General features: G+C 37.9%; 1 protein-coding gene across 23 annotated transcripts in view; it reads left to right on the top strand.

Annotated features, from left to right (window-relative positions):
• ZC3H11A (zinc finger CCCH-type containing 11A) overlaps window positions 1-19,919 on the top strand; it is a 44,222-nt gene that overhangs the window by 16,282 nt on the left and 8,021 nt on the right. For all 23 annotated transcript variants that reach the window (XM_086345762.1, XM_086345760.1, XM_086345754.1 and 20 more), the window contains 8 exons: window positions 6,695-6,818; window positions 7,916-8,119; window positions 8,243-8,359; window positions 8,634-8,714; window positions 10,911-11,021; window positions 11,826-11,888; window positions 13,162-13,260; window positions 14,755-14,823. In XM_086345762.1, the coding sequence (XP_086201888.1) occupies window positions 6,695-6,818; window positions 7,916-8,119; window positions 8,243-8,359; window positions 8,634-8,714; window positions 10,911-11,021; window positions 11,826-11,888; window positions 13,162-13,260; window positions 14,755-14,823 (868 nt within the window). The remainder of the gene's footprint in view (window positions 1-6,694; window positions 6,819-7,915; window positions 8,120-8,242; window positions 8,360-8,633; window positions 8,715-10,910; window positions 11,022-11,825; window positions 11,889-13,161; window positions 13,261-14,754; window positions 14,824-19,919) is intronic.

Raw genomic sequence — 19,919 nt, 5'->3', positions numbered from 1 at the left:
ATTGACCTTGACATTTTTAGTCGCTATAGGACAGTTATTTTGTGTAATGTTCCTCCCTTTGGGTTTATCTAATACTTCCTCATTGCTAAATTCAGATCTTATATTTTTGGCAGGAATATCACAGAGGTGATATTCTTCTCACTGCTTACCATTGAGTGGTGTACAATTTTAATTATCCCATTACTGATGTTAACTTGCATCACTTCATTAAGGTGGTAGCCACCAGATTGCTTCACCGTACATTTTTTTTTTTTTTTTTGTAATTATGTTTTGGAAAGGTACTTTGAGACCTTGTAATTATCCCATTTCATATCAAATTTTGAATGAAATTTTTTTTTCCAAGTTTTTATGTGTGGTCTCAATGATTTCCTGTTTTATTCAGTGTATTATATGCCATTACTATCATTTTTTCCTCCTCAGATTGATGTTTGGCCAATAAGAGCCCTTAAAGCTGATTTTTGTATCTTTGTGATGTTTCTGTCCTTCTTTGAACACGTCTTCACTTTCTGGCCTAACAAGGTTGTCCAGGTCCACATGCTCTACTCGTTTGCCACCCCCCCCGCCCCCCTTCGGCTCATCCTCTGACAACACTAGACCCCCAATCAGGAAGACCCTGCCTTCCTCACCCTGCTTAGTCTCTGATGCCCCTTCTAGGCTGACCTCCGTGAGTACACCCTCCTCACCCTATCATGAGATTGCTTCTGCACAGAAGCCTTCCTACCCTTCTCAGGCTCCAGCACTGTGCTGGCTATCCTCCTACACAAATGCTTTGCTAACCCTGACAACTTGTGCCAATTCTACTTCATCCCGTGGATGCCTTCCTCATCTCAGTCAGCCTCTACCACTGTGCTCTGGGCCACTTGCCCTTCCTCTCCCAGCATCTGTGCCTACCTCTCTCAGCCTCACATAATGACTTTAGAATTGTTTGAGAAGGGGTGGGGAAAGAAGAAAGAGCCTAAATACGCAGTTTGTAGGTCTGGGGTTACGTAGCCACTCCATTCTGGTTTCAGCTGAGTACCTGGTGGCTCAGTGCTAAAGAATCCACCTGTCTGTGTAAAAGACGTGGGTTCGATCCCTTGGTCAGGAAGATCCCCTGGAGAAGGAAATGGCAACCCACTCCGGTATTCTTGCCCGGGAAATCCCATGGACAAAGGAGTCTGGTGGACTGCAGTCCGTAGGGTTGCAAAGAGTTGGTCATGACTTAGCAAATAAATAACATTCTATTCTGTCTTCCAAATAGATTCACTAAGTACGTTCAGAAAAAGAAATGCTCTTGCAACTTTTAAAAAATCATGCTATAACATTGCAAGCAGAGTAAACTGGCACAACTCTTAGGAACGCTGTGCCAGTCTCAGAACATATATTAGATTGCTGCAGATGTAATAGCTGTTTCAGACTGCAAATTTTAAATCATTATAACTAGCTCGAAACACATCTTTATTAATCAAAATAGAATTAATTACGATCAACACATTTTGCCAATGAGAAATAAATTGCTTCGGGATTTGATGAATTCTTGGAAAACATTTTCTGCATCCTGCTGGTTGTGGAAGCCTTCACCATGCAAAAAGTTGTCCAGATGCTTGAAGAAGTGACGGTTGGTGAGAGGTCAGGTGAATATGGTGAATGAGGCAAAACTTCATAGCCCAATTTGTTCAATTTTTTGAAGTGTTGCTTGTGCAACGGTTGGGCGTTGTTGTGGAGAAGCATTGAGCCCTTTCTGTTGAGGGTGCTGGCTGCAGATGTTGGAGTTTTTTGTGCATCATGTTGATATGCTGAGTATACTTCTCAGATATAATGGTCTTACCTGGATTCAGAAAGCTGTGGTGGGTCAGACTGGCAGCAGACCACCAGTGTCCATGACCTTTTTTTGGTGCGAGTTTGGCTCTGGGAAGTGCTTTGGAGCTTCTCCATCCAGCCACTGAGCTGGTCATCGTCAGTTGTATAAAATCCACCTTTTGTTGCTCATCCCAATATGATCGAGAAATGGTTCGTTGTTGCATAGTATGAGAGAAAACAACACTTCAGATCAGTGATATTTTTGATTTTTGGTCAGATCACGAGGCTTCCACTCTTCAAGCTTTTTCACCTTTCCAATTTGCTTCAAATGCCGAACAACCACAGAATGATCACCTTTGAGTTCTTTGGAGGATCGACTTGAATGATTACTCTCAGTTGGTCATTGTCAACTTCTGACCAGCCACTCTGATCCTCATCTTCAAGGCTTTTGTCTCCTTTGCAAAATTTTTTGGACTACACTGCACTGTATGTTTGTTGGCAGTTCCTGGGCCAAATGCATTGTTGATGGGAGTTGTCTCCACTGCTTTATGACCCATTTTGAACTTGAATAAGAAAATCCCTTGAATTTTCTTTTTGTCTAACATCATTTCTCTAGTCTAAAATAAATATAAAATAAACAGCATGTAATAAGTCATTAGCAGAAAGACATAAAGTGAGAAATGCACATTAAAATTATGTGTAACGTAATCACATTTATTTAAGAATATATTCCAGTATGAAACAGCAACTTTCAACAATGGAAAAACCGCAATTTTGCATCAACCTAATACATTTGGAATTCTCTAGAAAACTCAAGGGACTTAGCATATGGTTGATGCATGCATTCATGCATGCATGTGTGTGTGCTCAGTCGTGTCTGACCTCTTGTGACCCCATGAACTGTAGTCTGCCAGGGTCCTCTGTCCGTGGGATTTTCCAAGAAAGAATACTGGAGTGGGTTGCCATTTCCTCCTCCAGTGGATCTTCCCGACCCAGCGATTGAATATCTATCTCCCACGTTTCCTGCATTTTATGTGAATTCTGATTTATTACAGTGATAGAGTCAGGATACACTGATTATAGAAGACAGCCGTAGTCTGGAGTTATTCATATGTGTGTTTCTGTTATGGTCTCTGCATGAGGGTTCACAAAGAACACACACTTCTCCCAAAGGTGAAAACGCAGCAATACATGTGCATGTTTTGCTCTGGGAAGCCCATTATATGGGGCTTCCCCAGGGGATTAGTGGATAAAGAATCTGCCTGCAATGCAGGAGACTTAAGTTCAGTCCCTGGGTCCTTAAGGGACAGAATGGTTCCGTATTTGTTAGTTAAATACTTAGGGTAGTTTTATAGTGCATAAACTATGGCAGATGATGAGCATTCACTGTGTATGTTTGGACCAGCTGTATATCTTTGAACCATGTGTTATATATATGGCTTTTTTAAAAGCTAAAGAAATAATCATGTAGGAGAATGTTACTATGAGGGTGTGTTGCTAAGTAAAAATGTACAGAATTACATGGAAAACCTTTCTTTTAAATGTGAATCAATACATTTTACAGTTTTGTTTTTTTTTTTAAGAATTCTATATCAAAATAAGTGACTCACTGTGTAATGGCATAATAGGTATTAATTTTATTTTCCAAGTCATCTTTATTGTTTGTGTATTACTTTTTATTTTGAAATAAAATTCAGTAATGGTATTAAACATGTTAAATAAATGTCCTATGACTTCAGTTTAAAGATAATGCTATCATATCCAGTAATTTGAAGGTTGCTTTTAGGAAAGAAGCAAAGACAGATCCAGGAGCAGGGAAGATTGGCATCAGGTGCTACCTCAAGAAATAATTAGATGTTATTTTAAAGAGCAATGGTAGCTTTTTTTTTTTTAACATTTATTTATGCATTTATGTATTTATTTGTTTGGTTGCATTTCCCTGGTGATAACAGTGGTAGCACCTGGTAGCTTCATGGGTTTCCCTGGTAACTCAGCTGGTTACAGATTCAGTCTTGAATCTGCCTGCAATGCTGGAGACCTGGGTTCGATCCCTGGGTTGGGAAGATTCCCCTGGAGAAGGGAATGGCTAATCACACCAGTATTGTGGCCTGGAGAATTCCATGGACTGTGTATAGTCCGTGGGGTCTCAAAGAGTTGGACAGGACTGAGCGACTTCATTTGGTTGCTTGGGGTCTTTGTTGCTCCTCGTGGGCTTTCTCTAACTGCAGTCAGCGGGGCTACTCTTCATCACAGTACACGGGCCTCTCGTGCGGTAGCTTGTCGTTGCAGAGCACAGGCTTCAGTACTTGCAGCACATGGACTCAGTAGTCATGGCACATGGGCTTAGTTTGCTCCACAGCACGTGGAATCTTCCCAGACTAGGGATCAGACTCATGTTCCCCGAATTAGGTGGATTCTTACCCACTGTACCACCAGGGAAGTGCAGTTGTAGCTATTATACCTAACTTTTAAGGGTAACGGGATACTAATAAATACTATAAAGTTCTTTCAAAGACTGAGTTATTTGCCATACTTTTTTAAAACATGTGGCAGTAAGTGCAGGGCATAATTCTTTTACATTGTTGTTGTTCAGTCTCTCCATCGTGTATGACTCTGCAACCCCATGGACTGCAGCATGTCTGGCTTCTCTGTTCTTCACTGTCTCCCAGAGTTTGCTCAAACTCATGTTCATTGAGTCAGTGATGTCACCCAACCATCTCATCCTCTGTCATCCCCTTCTCTTCCTGCCCTCAATCTTTCCCAGCATCAGGATCTTTTCCAGTGAGTTGGCTCTTTGCATCAGGTGACCAAAGTATTGGAGCTTCAGCATCAGTCCCTCCAGTGAATATTCACAGTTGATTTCCTTTAGGATTTGACTGGCTGACCTCTTTGCTGTCCAAGGGACTCTAAAGAGTCTTCTCCAGCACCACAGTTCTAAAGAATCCATTCTTCAATGTTCAGCCTTCTTTATGGTCCAACTCTCATATCCATACGTGACAACTGAAAAAACAATAGCTTTGACTATACGAACCTTTGTTGGTAAAGTGATGTCTCTGCTTGTTAATACACTGTCTAGGTTTGCCATAGCTTTTCTTCCAAGGAGCAAGCATCTTTTAATTTCATGGCTGCACTCACCGTCTGCAGTGATTTTGGAGCTCAAGAAAGTAAAGTCTGTCACTGTTTCCATTGTTTCCCATCTATTTCCCATGAAGTGATGGGACTGGATGTCATAATCCTGTTAGTTTTTTTGAATGTTGAATTTTAAGCCAGCTTTTTCACTCTCCTCTTTCACTTTGATCAAGAGACTCTTTACTTCCTGTTCACTTTCTGATTAGAGTGGTATCATCTGCATGATTTTTCTCCCGGCAGTCTTGATTCCAGCTTGTGCTTCATCTAACCTGGCATTTCGCATGATGTACTCTGCATATAAGTTAAATAAGCAGGGTGACGTAATTTTTACCAAATTACCTTTGAGAGATGTTGAACTAGTTTACATTTCTGTTACCAGTGTGTGGGACTCATGATTCTTCCACATTCCTACCAACACAGTGTATTATCAATCTCCCAGTTACAGCAGGTATTGGAATCATTGCCCTTCTTGATACCTTTAAGGTTCTTTTCGTTTCAGGCATTGTTTCTTTATTTATTTCTTCCATATTGAAAAATGGAAGTTTTTGAATAGTACTGTTGTTCGCCTTGAAATTTAAAGCTTATGCTGCTTTATTATGAGAGATCTAACATAATGCAGGTTATTAATCAGACATTAATTACTTTTCAGAAGTCCTTATTGGGACTTTTTTTTTTGAGTTATATAGAAATGTGCACAAATCATTATCTTACATGTTGAGTTTTCATTGAGTGAGTGTACCTAATAGACCAGCACCCAGATCATGAAATAGAACATTTCCAACCCTGTCTTCCCCCTTTATCTCCTCATTGTCATTCACCACAGTCCCAAAACTAGTCACCATCTTGACTATTCTGCCATAGTAAAGTTTTGACTGTTTGGTTTTTCTGTAAATAGAATCATACAGTGTGTGCTCTTTTGTCTGGCTTCTTTCATTTTGTTCCCATAGTATTGTTTATTCCCACTCATTACTGGATAGCATTGTATTTTATGAATATACTGCAAAGTATTCCAGAATGTATATACTGGAATGTATCCATTCTAGTGTCGCTGTACATTTGGTTTGTTTCCATTTTGGAGCTCTTTTTAATAGTGTTGCTTTGAAATTCTTTATATACATCTAATATCATGTCTGTGTTAGAACTAATATGTATTTCTCTTGGACATATATCCTGTGATCCAGCAAATCATTCTATTCTTGTTTTCCTTGTTCCCTTTTATAAAAGCAAGGTAGCTTGGGAAGGAGACCTTTTTAGTGTGTTACATGAGCCTTTGAGAAGTCACGAATGGGAAGAATTTTTTTATCCAAATCTTGAACTCTCAGCTTCAGATAACAACTGCAGTTTATTGACTCTTCTATCGCTAAGTGCTTCTTGTACATTATTTCATTTATTTCTCATAAGAACCTGATTAGATAGCTACTGTACTCCCATTTTATAGCTGAGGAAAGTGAGACTAAGAGGTATTATTTGTCTGACGTTACATGGTCAGTAAGTAATGTGATAGAGAATCAAACACTATTATCTTGGACTCCATAATCTTACCTACTATATTACTCCCCTTTTCTAAATTATGGACATTTAAGAAGAGGGCAAGGAGAAAGAACAGCAAAGTTCTTCCTGCTCTTTGATTTCTCCATCATGCTAGGATATGTCACTTTCAGCAACCCCTTTTCCTCACACTCAAAATCATTTCACATGCCTCAGATTTTTTAACCTTGTGTGAACTTTGTCCAGAAAACACGACCAAGTGAATACAGGTCATACTGATGTCTTTTTCCTCTTACAGAAAAAACGCAGTGAGATTCCTTGTTATTGGGAAAATCAGCCAATGGGATGTCAGAAACTAAACTGTGCTTTCCATCACAACAGAGGACGTTATGTTGATGGCCTTTTCCTACCTCCAAGCAAAAGTGAGTTTCGTTTTTTAATTTTAAAAGGCTAGTTGCTGTATAATGAACACCTACATGCATACTTTATAGAGTACACACTTACAGAGTACATTGCCGTCTCTGTAGTCTTGTGAGAAAGCAGTTTTATTTTCACTTCAGATGAGGAAACTGAACTTTATTACGGTTAAATGACTTGTGCACAGTCATAAGCCAGTAAAGTAGCAGTCATGATTAAAACTTTGTTGACAAAGCTGTGCTGCTTCACAAATGTTTCTTGGCATGACAGTTTAGCTTATTTAGCTTACGTCATTTCCCATTTTCTTACCATGCTTACAGAGATTTTTCAAAAGAAACTTGATTGTCCAGGCCAGGGGTTGGCAATCCTGGTCTTTGACCTGTATTGCAAAGTAAAATTTTATTGAAATGAAGCCCTGCCCGTTTGTTTACATATTTTCTATGGCCAAATTTTGTGCTCCTGCTGCAGAGTTGAGTAGTTGAAACACAGATCTACAAGGCTAAAATATTTACTGTATACTTCTATATATTAAAAAACTTGCTTATCCTGCTCTAGGGTATAATCTAAAATAAAACTCACACTCTGTCAAAAGCTAGTATTTATTTCCATTTAAAATAATTTCCTAATGGAGTGATCAGCCATTTAAAAGCCACATCTGCTGTGTGATTAAAATCTGATGGCTGTATATTTTTATCTTCTTTAAGGGGAAAAAAGGCTCACTCCTTTCTGATTTGATTCAAAAGTATTACCCACTGTCTCTTTAAAAAGCTGTTTCTTGATCCTACAGTCTAGAATTTCAGTATTAAAATTTAATGTCTAGAATGTGTAAATAATTACTATGCATCTAGCTTTTATTCTCTGAGTGCCTACTTTGTGTTTACATGGAGTGAATAGTTTTTAGCTAGAAGCCACATTTTCCCTCCTGGAAGTTTAGAACCTAATTGGGAAAATGGGGAAATTAAAAATTAAATTAAATTTTTAATTAAAAGAGATAAATTAAAAAAGACAATGCTCAAATCACCAAGCTTATTATAGATAATTGGAGTTTTTTGATGAATTGGAACTTTTTTCTTTTAATTTATAACTAATTTTTTATGTCTAGCTGTGTTGCCCACTGTGCCTGAGTCGCCAGAAGAGGACGTGAAAGCTAGCCAGCTCACAGTTCAGCAGAGCAAATTATCTGTCCAGTCTAATCCCTCTCCTCAGCTGCGAAGTGTTATGAAAGTAGAAAGTTCAGAAAACGTTCCCAGCCCTACACACCCACCTGTGGTGATCAATGCTGCAGACGATGATGAAGATGATGATGGTAAGCTTTAGCTCTTTCGTTAGGACAAGTAAAAGATCAGGGTAACTTAGTGAGTTAGCATCAGACTTGAAGCTCTACATCTGTTTTTTAATTGGAAATTTGCCTTAAATGTTGACAATATAGATCAGTTTTCTGAGGAAGGTGATGAAACCAAAACACCTACCCTGCAACCAACTCTTGAAGTTCATAATGGATTACGAATGACTTCTGCCCGGAAACCTGGGATCAATTTAAAACAAGGTAAGAAGGGGCTATTTTGAGGCTAGTTTCTGCTCATAAATCTTACAGCACTATTGAATATGTCCAGACTATCTTAAATACCTTTGAAATTTAATTCCTAATTACCAGCACCTCCCTCTTCCTTGTGGCCATTACACTTACTCACACACACACACTTACATATACTTTCTCGTATTCATTGAGAAGACATTTGAATGCCAGCTGTGTATGTACAAATAAAATGCAAGGGTAAAATGGTGCTAGTTCCTCACGTGGTTGCTATTTGTGTTCCTAGGTGAAAGTTTGAATTTTGGAATAAAAACCCTTGAAGAAATTAAATCAAAGAAAATGAAGGAAAAATCAAAGAAGCAAGGTGGTAAGTTTTCAGGAGTTTTAACATGGAGAATTGAATGTTTCTAGAGAAGACTAAAAAGACACTTGGCACCAACTAAAATGAGCAAATAGATTTTGATTTTTGTGGCTTGTTTAAATTAAAACATAGTCTTATTTAAAACATAGTTGCTTTTTTAAACCGTTGCAGCTGTGTTTCTGTCCCTAACTATTCAGAGATAGGCACGTACAATAAAAAACCTGAAAGAACTTGTTTATTTTGAGAAATATAACTCTAAAGAATAGCATATAAACTTTTTTTGGCCACATTGCATGGCTTGCAGGATCTTGGTTCCCTGACCAGGGATTGAACCCATGCACCTTGCAGTGATAGCTCAGAGTCCTAACCACTGAACCTCCAGGAAATTCCCTAAACTATTATTAAAAGAGGAAAGACTTTATTTTGTAGTAGGTTAATTCTTCCTCAGGAACTGCTAGAATTTTCTTCTAGCGCTTGCCTTAGTCTGGTTGATCTGTATTTCCAACCATAAAAATATTAGGTTAGTGCAAAAGTAATTGCGATTTTACATTGTTGAACTTTGCTGTTTGATACTGGGATACATTGCTAAATAATGTGTGTTATACATCATTTTAATGTTCATTTCTCAGTTTGTTTTTTGCTAGTGACTTATTACTTGCTATGTATTTTATATTTATTTTAGACTAGGGAAATGGTTTTAGACAAAAAGCACATTCAAGTGATTTTCTTAAATCAAGTTCAAAATGAGTCATAAAGCAGCAGAGTCAACTCTCAACATCAGCAACACATTTGGCTCTGGAACTGCTAACAAGCATACAGTGCAGTGGTGGTTCAAGAAGTTTTGCAAAGGAGACTTGAAAATGAAGATCATAGTGGACAGCTATCAGAAGTTGACAGTGACCAACTAAGAGTAGTCATTGAACCTGATCTTACAGCTACATGAGAAGTTGCCAAAGAACTGTGTTGATCATTCTGTGGTCATTCGGTGTTTGAAGCAAATTAGAAAGGTGAAGAAAGTTGCTAAGTGGTAACCTTATGAGCTGACCAAAAACCAAAAAATCGTCATTTTGAAGTGTGATCTCCTCTTATTCTACACAATGACAACGAACCATTCCTTGATCATATGTAACACATATGTACATTCCTCGATCACATGTAACAAAAATTGGATTGTACATGACAACAGGCTGTAACCAGTTCAGCGGTCAGACTGTTAAGAAGCTCCAAAGGACTTCCAAAGCCAAACTTGCACCAAAAAATGGTCACGGTCTCTCTTTTGTGGTCTGTTGCCAGTTTGATGCACTCCAGCTTTCTGAATCCCAGTGAAACCATTACATCTGAGAAGTATGCTCAGCAAATCAATGCCTGCAGCTGACTTTGGTCAGCAGAAAGGGCCCAGTTCTTCTCCACAACAACGCTTCAAAAGTTGAACAAAATTGGGCTGTGAAGTTTTGCCTTATCTTCCATACTCATTTGACCTCCCGCCAACTGATAACCACTTCTAAGCACCTCAACAACTTTTTGCAGGGAAAATGGTTTCACAACCAACAGGATACAGAAAATGCTTTTCAAGGGTTCATCAAATGCACGGGTTTTTACACTACAGGAATAAACTTATTTCTCATTGGCAAAAAATGTAATAATTGTAATGGTTCCTATTTTGATTCGTAAAGATGTGTTTGAGCCTAGTTATACTGATTTAAAATTCATGGTCTGAAACCGCAATTACGTTTGTACCAACCTAATAGATATTGTGTGAAATGTATTTAGAAAGAATCAGAGGATTGGTTCTAAGCGCCTTGTTGAAGCTTGTTCTGCAGCGACTTTGGAGTTCCATTTTGCAGACGATTGAGTATGGATGGAAAGAACTAGATTGACACACCTGATGGGGTGTGCTTCTGAGGTTAGGGTTAGTGTAACGTTAGCCTCACTCGTAAGTAAGTAAAAGTAGATTGAGTGCCCGAGGAACTCAGAACAGTTTATATTTTATTTTCACATTGTGCCAAAGGCAGACAAGAGATGAGATTATCTCCCTTTCCCTACTCCCATTTCACTGTAGGCAAACAGGAACAGAAAGATTGCTTGGCTTGTAGTCCAGTGGTCTGTATTGGACTTACCTGGTCTCAAAAAACAAAACTTCTTGATTTATGATAGCTTCATTTTTCATCGATTATTTACTGTTCTTTGACTTTCTTTATTTAGAAGGTTCTTCGGGAGCTTCCAGTCTTTTACTCCAGTCACAGCCCATGCCAGGTCCTGAAAAAGAGAATGTCCGGACTGTGGTGAGGACAGTAACTCTCTCCAGCAAGCAAGGTGAGGTACAGGTAGATCTGAGCAGCTGTGAGTTCCTACTTTTAAGTGGGAGAGCAGAATCCTTGGGTTTGGTGTATTGGTGGATTTGCAGGGAGATTTTGAGTATGTTGATTGGATAGAAGGATGAGAATTAGTGCATTTGACTCTACTGTTTAAAAGGTTGAAATTGTTACCATGCAGCTTTCATATTTATATATTTAAGTTTTACATTGTTTATTTTATGCAATGAATTTATTGACTGTCCATTATAGATAAAGAACTATAATAAACACTTTCATTTAGAGAGAAGTGTAAAAGTCTTTTCCTCTAGTAGTTTTTAAGTCTAATAAGGAATATGACAGAAGTAATTATAGTATGCAGATACATTTAAATGTTTGTGTCATTCAGACAACAACAAAAAAAAGAGTTCACTTCTTGCTGGATCAAGGAAGGTTATAGAGGAGAGTTAGCAGTGAAGTAAAGTATGATTTTATTTAACATATGGATGTGCGCAAGCAAAAATATAGCTTGGGGTTTGTAACCAATTGGTTAGATACAGCGTGTCTTTGTGTTCTTGGTTACTGTTAATAATTAGGACTGTGTTGCTGCTTCCTTTGGACTGTTCATTTGGTTATTTGAATTATTACTCAATAGGTTGATTTTTTTTTCCTCTTTAAATGTCAGTAGTCTTTATTTCTCAAGACTAAGAAGATCTGATTTCCAAGAGACTTTATTAATATCAGAGCATACTTTGTATCCATTAGTAGTTACTGAATACAGGAAAAATTGGATAATGATAGAGAAATTCTGTTTTTGCCATTTTAGGGGATGAACCTCTGGTAAGATTGAGTCTAACCGAGAGACTGGGGAAACGAAAATTTTCAGTAGGTGAGATAAGTTTTATGCGTATTCTTTGTTTTCTGCTTGCTTGTGCATTACTTGATATCTTCTCTAAAATTCTCTTTATACGGATGCCCAATCAGTGTTGATATTGACTCCCTTGTATTTCTGGCTGAAAGCATGTATAAAATCTTTTTATGTTTTTAACATGTGCAAAGTCATACAGATTTAAAATTCAGTTAAATTTATTAGTGCTGTTGTGTACTTAGGGGAAGTATTTTACCAGGTAACTCAATTATTGTGCAGTGACTGTAGTGTGTCTGTCTCAAGAGAGTTATTTTGAAAATCTTAACTGACATCAGAGCTTCTTTCATACTCGTTTAAAATGTGCTTATGCTTATGAGGTCTTACCTGTTTTGTGTTTTGTTTTATACCATTCTTGCTGCCTGAGAAATTTTAGGTAAAAAATTATGGAAATAATCTCTTAATAGCAGCATATGTGTTAACTTTGTGATTTTTTGGTTGTATATTTAAAGTATAAATAAGAGGAGACAGAAAAGTATACTCTGTATAGGGTCTTTAAAGTTTTTACAGAACCCTGCTAAGGTTTATCTTCAGTTAAGGTTTATCTTCAGTTAACTATCCAAAGAATAGTTTTTTAAGACTTCTGATATTTAAATAGCTTGTATTGACCAGTGTAATGTAATAAACCAGGAGTTAGGAATCTTGGTTTAGGTCCTGGCTCTATCACTGACTGACTGATAACTTGGGGGTAAGATACAGCATCTTTCATAATCTTAGCTTTCTTATCTGAAATTGAAGAAAGTGGGGTTTTGGCCTTTGGAGTCTTGTTGTCACAGGAAATTTTTAAATTTTATGGTTCTTTTGCTATACTCCTAATCATCCCAGTTGCATTTAATCACAGAATCTACCTAGATTTCAGCAGTTGGCCAGTTAAAGAGTTTTTTGTGCATGAAGATTTTTTTTCCATATATCCCTAAATCTTGAATTTCAGCTTGAATCAGGGTTTATAATCCTCCATTTTTAGTTTTAATTATTTGGTAAATGTTAATTTGTGCTTTCTAATTTTTTGTCTTCCTTCTCTTTTTTCTGGTACATTTTTATTCTTTTTCTAATATTGAGTTATAAGGAAGCTAGAAGGTGAACATCATATACATGCATCATATATTTATATCATATACATGCATCATATACTTACATCATATACATGCAGAAAACTTGCAAAATTATTCTGTATTGTATTTCTTGACCTTGCTGAAAGTTGACTTGAAATGTGAAGCTGAGTTCCCTCTGTTTGTAGGTGGTGACAGTGATCCTCCATTAAAGCGTAGCCTTGCACAGAGGCTAGGGAAGAAAATTGAAGCTCCAGAGGCTAACACTGACAAAACACCAAAGAAAGGTACCTGTGTTCTAATGCACTTTGTGTGTGTAATCCTGCTGCTTGTCTCTTGTAATGTTAACAGGTATGGTTTGTCATTCTTTTTGCTCAAGTAGATTAGATTTTATCTTCTCATGTCGGTTTTTTCATTCAGCAAACATTTGAAGGTTTACTCTGCTAGATCTTAGGTCACCATTGGGTAAAAAACACCCTCACAGTCTTCAGGAGCTTGTAGTCTCATGGTAGATAGGAATACTTACATATATTGTGATAAATTCTGTGACAGGAAGTGCACAGTGTTACGGGAGCACATAGGAAGGGCACCTGATCTCACCATCTGTCAGGGTCAGGTTCCCAGAGGAAGTGATGTTGACACTCAGACCTGAAACATGGTTTATCCAGGTAAAGTTGAAGGGTTAGAGGCTGAGAGTGTAACACGTGCAAGGCACAGAGCTCAAGGGACTCACTTGTGGCTGAATCAGAATTGGAAAGAAGAGCATGACAATGGGAGAGGATGAAGGGACTGCTGGTCATACAGAGTCTTTTAAGCCTAATATGGCTTAAAATATTAGAGAGTTTGGGCTTATCCGAAGATAGTAGCAAACAATGGGAAGGTTATTAACAAGGATCAGGGTGCCCAGATTGGCATTTTGGAACCACCACCCTGTCTAAGATATGGAGAAGAGGGTTAAGAGTGTTCTCCAGGAAGGAGTTAGCAGGCTTTCAACGTAATACAGGCAAGAGGAGGTAGTGGCGTAGATTTAGTGTTGTAGAAGTTGGTATGAAGAAGCGTGGACTAATTTAGAGGTAGTTGGGAGTTAGAATGATTTTATAGTTGAAGTTTTATATATGGAAAGAGGTAAGTGGTTAGATTTTAATTTTTTCCCATTGTATGACATGCAGTTGAAACAGTGGTGTTAAGTACTAAATAAATAAATAAGGTGTTTTTTCCTTCTTGTATTTAGTTTTAACTAAATACAAGATATTTAGTTAAGATAAGAAATTTCTTTCCACATCTTCCCTAGCACAAGAGGCTTTGATAAATAGACCATCTCGTTTGGTCTATATTCTTTCTTACATTCTCAGACCTGTAAACAGAAGTTACTTTTTTTCTTTGCAATCAAATTTCCTTTCCTGTTGCCTATTAATTACATTGAAGACTCATAGCTAAAGAGCGTATTTCAAAAGGCAGGGTACTTTTTGATGCCAGTAAGATTTCAGAATATTGTACAATAGCAAAACTACGCCCGGAAATTAAGTAGTATTTGCTTTTCAATGTAAAGAGGTGACTTTTTTTTTTTTTGAGCTTTCCAAAGTGCTCTAGAGAATCCGTGATTTCCTATAAATCTTATCTGTACTGTGAAGAAGACAAGTTTTTTAAGACCTAAAGATATTTTTCAAAAGCATTTTCCTTAGAAAACAAGTATAATAAATCTGATTTGTAACCTTTGAAAAAGATTTTTGATCTCTAAGAAGTCTAACTTTTTTTTTAAATCTTTTTCCTTTTTTAAACAGTCCAAGTTTCCAAGTCTCTGAAGGAGCGATTAGGCATGTCAGCTGGTCCAAACAGTGAGGAAGCAGCAGGTAGGTAAACCCTAATGCCAGCTCCTGATAAGTTTTCCTTACTTTAAGAATCTTTTTCTCCAGTTTACCTTTTGACTTAGGTTGAAGGTTATGGGGTTTTTTGTATGTGTATGGGTTTGTTTGTTTTTTAAGTAATATTTTTCTCACTGGTATGAATTCTCTTTTTGTGGTTAAAGATAGCAACATGATTTTTATTTTTATGATAGCAGTAATAACTGGAAACTAGAAACAATCTATTCAACAAAAAGGAATTAAGATAGTTATGTGTTAAAATGGTTGCTGTCATGAAAAGTCATATTCTGAACAATAACGATATGGGAGACTTAGCCCCCTTGTTTTGAATGAAGAGAGGTTATGAAGGAACACATAGTGCTTTTGACTTAGAGCAACATAAACTTTTTTGGTGAGAGGTGGGTAATAAAGTTTATTTTCTTATTATAGAAACATATTCCTCAGAAAATGTCCTTATGTATGAGATGATTTTCAGTTTTATAAAAATAAAACTAAATGCCTAGAAAGAAAAATACACCAAAGTGTTAACATTGGTTTTTATCTGGGTGTTGATAAAAAATTACTTAAAAGTAATTTTAATTTTTAATTTGAGTAATTTTAATTTTCTTCATTAATTTTCCTCCTGTGCTCTAATTTTTATTGTTGTTCAGTTGCTAAGTCATGTCCAACTCTTTGTGATCCCACAAACTACAGCACACCAGGATTCCCAGTCCTTCACTATCTCCTGGAGTTTGCTCAAATTCCTGTCCATAGAGTCAGTGATGCTGTCTAACTGCCTCAACCTCTGCCACAGTCTCCTTTTGCCTTCAGTTTTTCCCAGCATCAGGATCTTTTCTATTGAGTTGACTCTTCGCATCAGTTGGCCAAAGTATTGGAGCTTCAGCTTCAGCATCAGTCCTTCCAATGAATATTCAGAGTTGCTTTCCTTGAGGTTTAATTGATTTAATCTCCTTGTAGTCCAAGGGACTGTCAAAAGAGTGTTCTCCAGCACCACAGTTCAGAAACACCAATCCCTTGGCTCTCAGCCTTCTCTATGGTCCATTTCTCACACCCATACATGAGTACTGGAAAAACCATAGCTTGGACTATACGGATCTTTGTTAGCCAGGTGATGTCTCTGATTTCTAATACATTGTCTAGGTTTGTAATAGGTTTCCTTCCAATGAGCAAGCGTCTTCTTTAATTTCATGGCTGCAGTCACCATCCACAGTGATTTTGGAGCCCAAGAAAATAAAATCTGTCACTATTCCAGTTTCTCCTCTTACATTTGCAATGAAGTCATGGGACCAGATGCCGTGGCCTTAGTTTTTTGAATGTTGAGTTTTAAGCCAACTTTCTTACTCTCCTCTTTCACCGTCATCTTTAGTTCCTTGTCATTGTCTGCTGTTGGAGTGGTATCATCTGCATGTCTGAGGCTGTTGATATTTCTCCCAGCAGTCTTGATTCTAGCTTGTGATTCTTTCTCCTTTAAGAGTTTTCTGTTTCTTCCTGTTATGCTGGGACTCTGGTATGATAGATGTAAACATGGATCTTTTTGTTCATTATGCTTAGTGTTCAGTGGGAGTTTTGAATCTTTAAGGACTTAATTTATTAGTTGTAGAAAATATTCCTCTGACTTTTGTAAGTATGTCCTCTCCACCCTTTTATGTTTTCTCTTTATGAAATTCTTACTAGATGTGGGAACTTTCAGACGTATACTCCACATGTCTTAACCTTGCCTTCATGCTTTCCGTTCCTTTGCTTTTTGCCTCACATTCTGTTATTTTTGCTTGGCTGTTTTCTGGATTAAGAATTGACGTACTTTTTCTGTGAAGGATTCGATGGTAAATATTTTAGGCTTGAGGTCCACAGCCTCTCGCTGCAACTGCTCTTCCACTGACGTGAAAGCAGCCACTTGCAGTATATAAAGAAATAGTGTGGCTGTGTTCCAGTAAAGCTTTATTTATGAAATACAGATCATGACCAGGTTTATTTGCTGACCCTATTCTAGATGGCTGATTTTCTACTGGCCTTGCAGTGTTTTGTTTTTTTTGTTTGTTTGTTTGTTTTTGGTTAGATTTATTTTGTCACTTGGATTTTTATTTTTCAAGAACTTTTCTTACTTAGTTCTCTAATTTGTCCTTTTCCATAGCTTGATATCTCGCAGTTCTGAGGTGGTTTTTTTTTTTTTTTTTTTTTAATTTGTTGAAGTATACTCGATTTACAGTGTTGCATTAATTTCTTCTATACAGTAAAGTGATTTAGTAACACATATATACATATCCTTTCCATTGTGGTTTATCATAGCATATTGAATATAGTTTCCTGTGCTACATGGTAGGAAGCACTTTGTTATTTATCCATTCTGTGTGTAATAGTTTGCATCTCCTAATCCCAGGTCCCTGTCCATTCCTCTTCTACCCACGCCTGCACCCTCCCAGCCCCTCCCAGGCAGAGCCACAAGTCTGTTTTCTGTGTCTGTGAGTCTGTTTCTCTTCTGTGGGTAAGTTCATTTGTGTCATATTTTAGATTACATACACAAGTAATAGTGCATCAGTCCAGTTCAGTCGTTCAGTCATGTCTGACTCTTTGCGACCCCATGAATCGCAGCACGCCAGGCCTCCCTGTCCATCACCAACTCCCGGAGTTCACTCAGACCCACGTCCATCGAGTCAGTGATACCATCCAGCCATCTCATCCTCTGCCGTCCCCTTCTCCTCTTGCCCCCAATCCCTCCCAGCATCAGAGTCTTTTCCAATGAGTCAGCTCTTCGCATGAGGTGGCCAGAGTACTGGAGTTTCAGCTTCAGCATCGTTCCCTCCAAAGAAATCCCAGGGCTGATCTCCTTCAGAATGGACTGGTTGGATCTCCTTGCAGTCCACGGGACTCTCAAGAGTCTTCTCCAACACCACAGTTCAAAAGCATCAATTCTTCGGCGCTCAGCCTTCTTCACAGTCCAACTCTCACATCCATACATGACCATAGGAAAAACCATAGCCTTGACCAGACGGACCTTTGTTGGCAAAGTAATGTCTTTGCTTTTGAATATGCTATCTAGGTTGGTCATAACTTTCCTTCCAAGGAGTAAACGTCTTTTAATTTCATGGCTGCAGTCACCATCTGCAGTGATTTTGGACCCCAGAAAAATAAAGTCTGACACTGTTTCCACTGTTTCACCTGTTTCCCCCATCTATTTCCCATGAAGTGATGGGACAGGATGCCATGATCTTTGTTTTCTGAATGTTGAGCTTTAAGCCAACTTTTTCACTCTCCTCTTTCACTTTCATCAAGAGGCTTTTTAGTTCCTCTTCAGTTTCTGCCATAAGGGTGGTGTCATCTGGATATCTGAGGTTATTGGTATTTCTCCCGGCAATCTTGATTCCAGCTTGTGTTTCTTCCAGCCCAGCGTTTCTCATGATGTACTCTGCATATAAGTTAAATAAACAGGGTGACAATATACAGCCTTGACGTACTCCTTTTCCTATTTGGAACCAGTCTGTTGTTCCATGTCCAGTTCTAACTGTTGCTTCCTGACCTGCATACAGATTTCTCAAGAGGCAGGTCAGGTGGTCTGGTGTTCCCCTCTCTTTCAGAATTTCCCACAGAAGGCTGAGGGCTCATAGAATCACTATGGTAGAAAAGCCTTGGTTTACTTTCAGAGAGCAAGTAGCTGTTTTCTAGCTTTGCTTTTCCTTTTCCCCCTCATCTCTCCTTTTTTTGCTTGGCATTTGGGAAAGCCTGAAATTTCCATGTTTTACTTCTCTTCCACCCAACATCGTTGTAATGTGCTTCCTTTCCCTACAGAGTCTTCTCTTTTTAGAGAGCAATTCTTAGGAGAAGGTCTTCACTGACTCAACTGTTCTGAAAATCATGCTTTATTTCTACCACTGTTAGTTTTCATACTAGTTTGGCAGATGTTTTTTTGTCTCTTTGAGAAAGAACAGATCTCACTCCTATACTTTTATCTGTTCTTCTGTTTCTGTAATTTCAGACATCTTTCTGTCTCAAATTTCTCAAGACTTATGTCTGCCACTGGCATCCTTGTTTTCCATGGCTATTGTGGGTTTATTCTTTTAATGTCTTCTCTGTTGTTTTGATGTAATTTTGTAGTATACGCAAATGGGGTCTCTGTCGCCATTCATGTACTTAAAGTGATAATTTTGAGATCAGACTACCGTCTTGAAATGGAAGAATTTTTATTTAAAAAAACCTTAGAAATATCAGTGAGTGAATGCTTCCCCTGTAATAGGTTCTATACTAAAACAAATATAGTCACTGTTTTCGTGATGTGGAAATATAAGCAGTTATTGTACTGTGTGATCAGTACCATGATCAGAGAAACAGACTAGACTGGAGGGTATCAGGTTCTGAGCTGAGCTTACTCTAACTAGGCAGCAGCGGAAGTGTGCCCAGTAGGGACTGTTCATGTAGAAAGGACAGCATTTTCAAAGATTCAAAAGATGAGACAGAATGTGGTATGTTTAAGGTTGTAAAAGATATTTTTTGTTTTTGGTGTTTCATTAAAAGGTATTATTTAGTATTAAATATGTGTGTGTATAATCTCCATATTCTTATTTTTCTCACATTACTTCATTATTTCTTTCTTTGACCCCTGCCAAATATGAAATTTGCTCTTTAGTTTAAACACATAAAGAATGATTAATGTATTTTGAAAAATAACTCTTCAGTGGCATGCCAGTCTCTGGGCCTTTTTCATTTTTCTTCTGTCTTAACCTGTTTTACCTCCTTCTCACTCTTTAAATATCACTTAAATATTACTTACTCTGCAAAGCTTCCCTTAACCAAGCTTTGGATGTTCTTGCTGTATACGTCTACATAGCATTATATAGTTGCCTTCAACTACATGGGTTTGAACTGTGTGGGTCCTCTTATATGCAGATTTTTTTTTTCCAGTATAAGTACTTACTGTAGTACTACCCAATCTATGATGGTTGGTTGAATCCACAGATGCAGAACCATGGATGCAGAGCCCAGTTGTAAAGTTTTATATGGGGGTTTTCAACTGCACAGGATTCAGTGCCCAGATAATCCCACCCCAATCCCTGCATTGTTCAAAGGTCAACTGCACTTCTTTTATCAAAGCT

The sequence above is a fragment of the Bos grunniens genome, chromosome 16 (assembly GCF_055505025.1).
Source record: "Bos grunniens cultivar Pamir isolate PY7600 chromosome 16, Bosgru_T2T1.0, whole genome shotgun sequence".
NCBI classification, from domain to species: Eukaryota; Metazoa; Chordata; class Mammalia; order Artiodactyla; family Bovidae; genus Bos; species Bos grunniens.
Note: the sequence above shows the minus strand (reverse complement) of the source record. Positions and strands in the feature narration are given on the sequence as shown.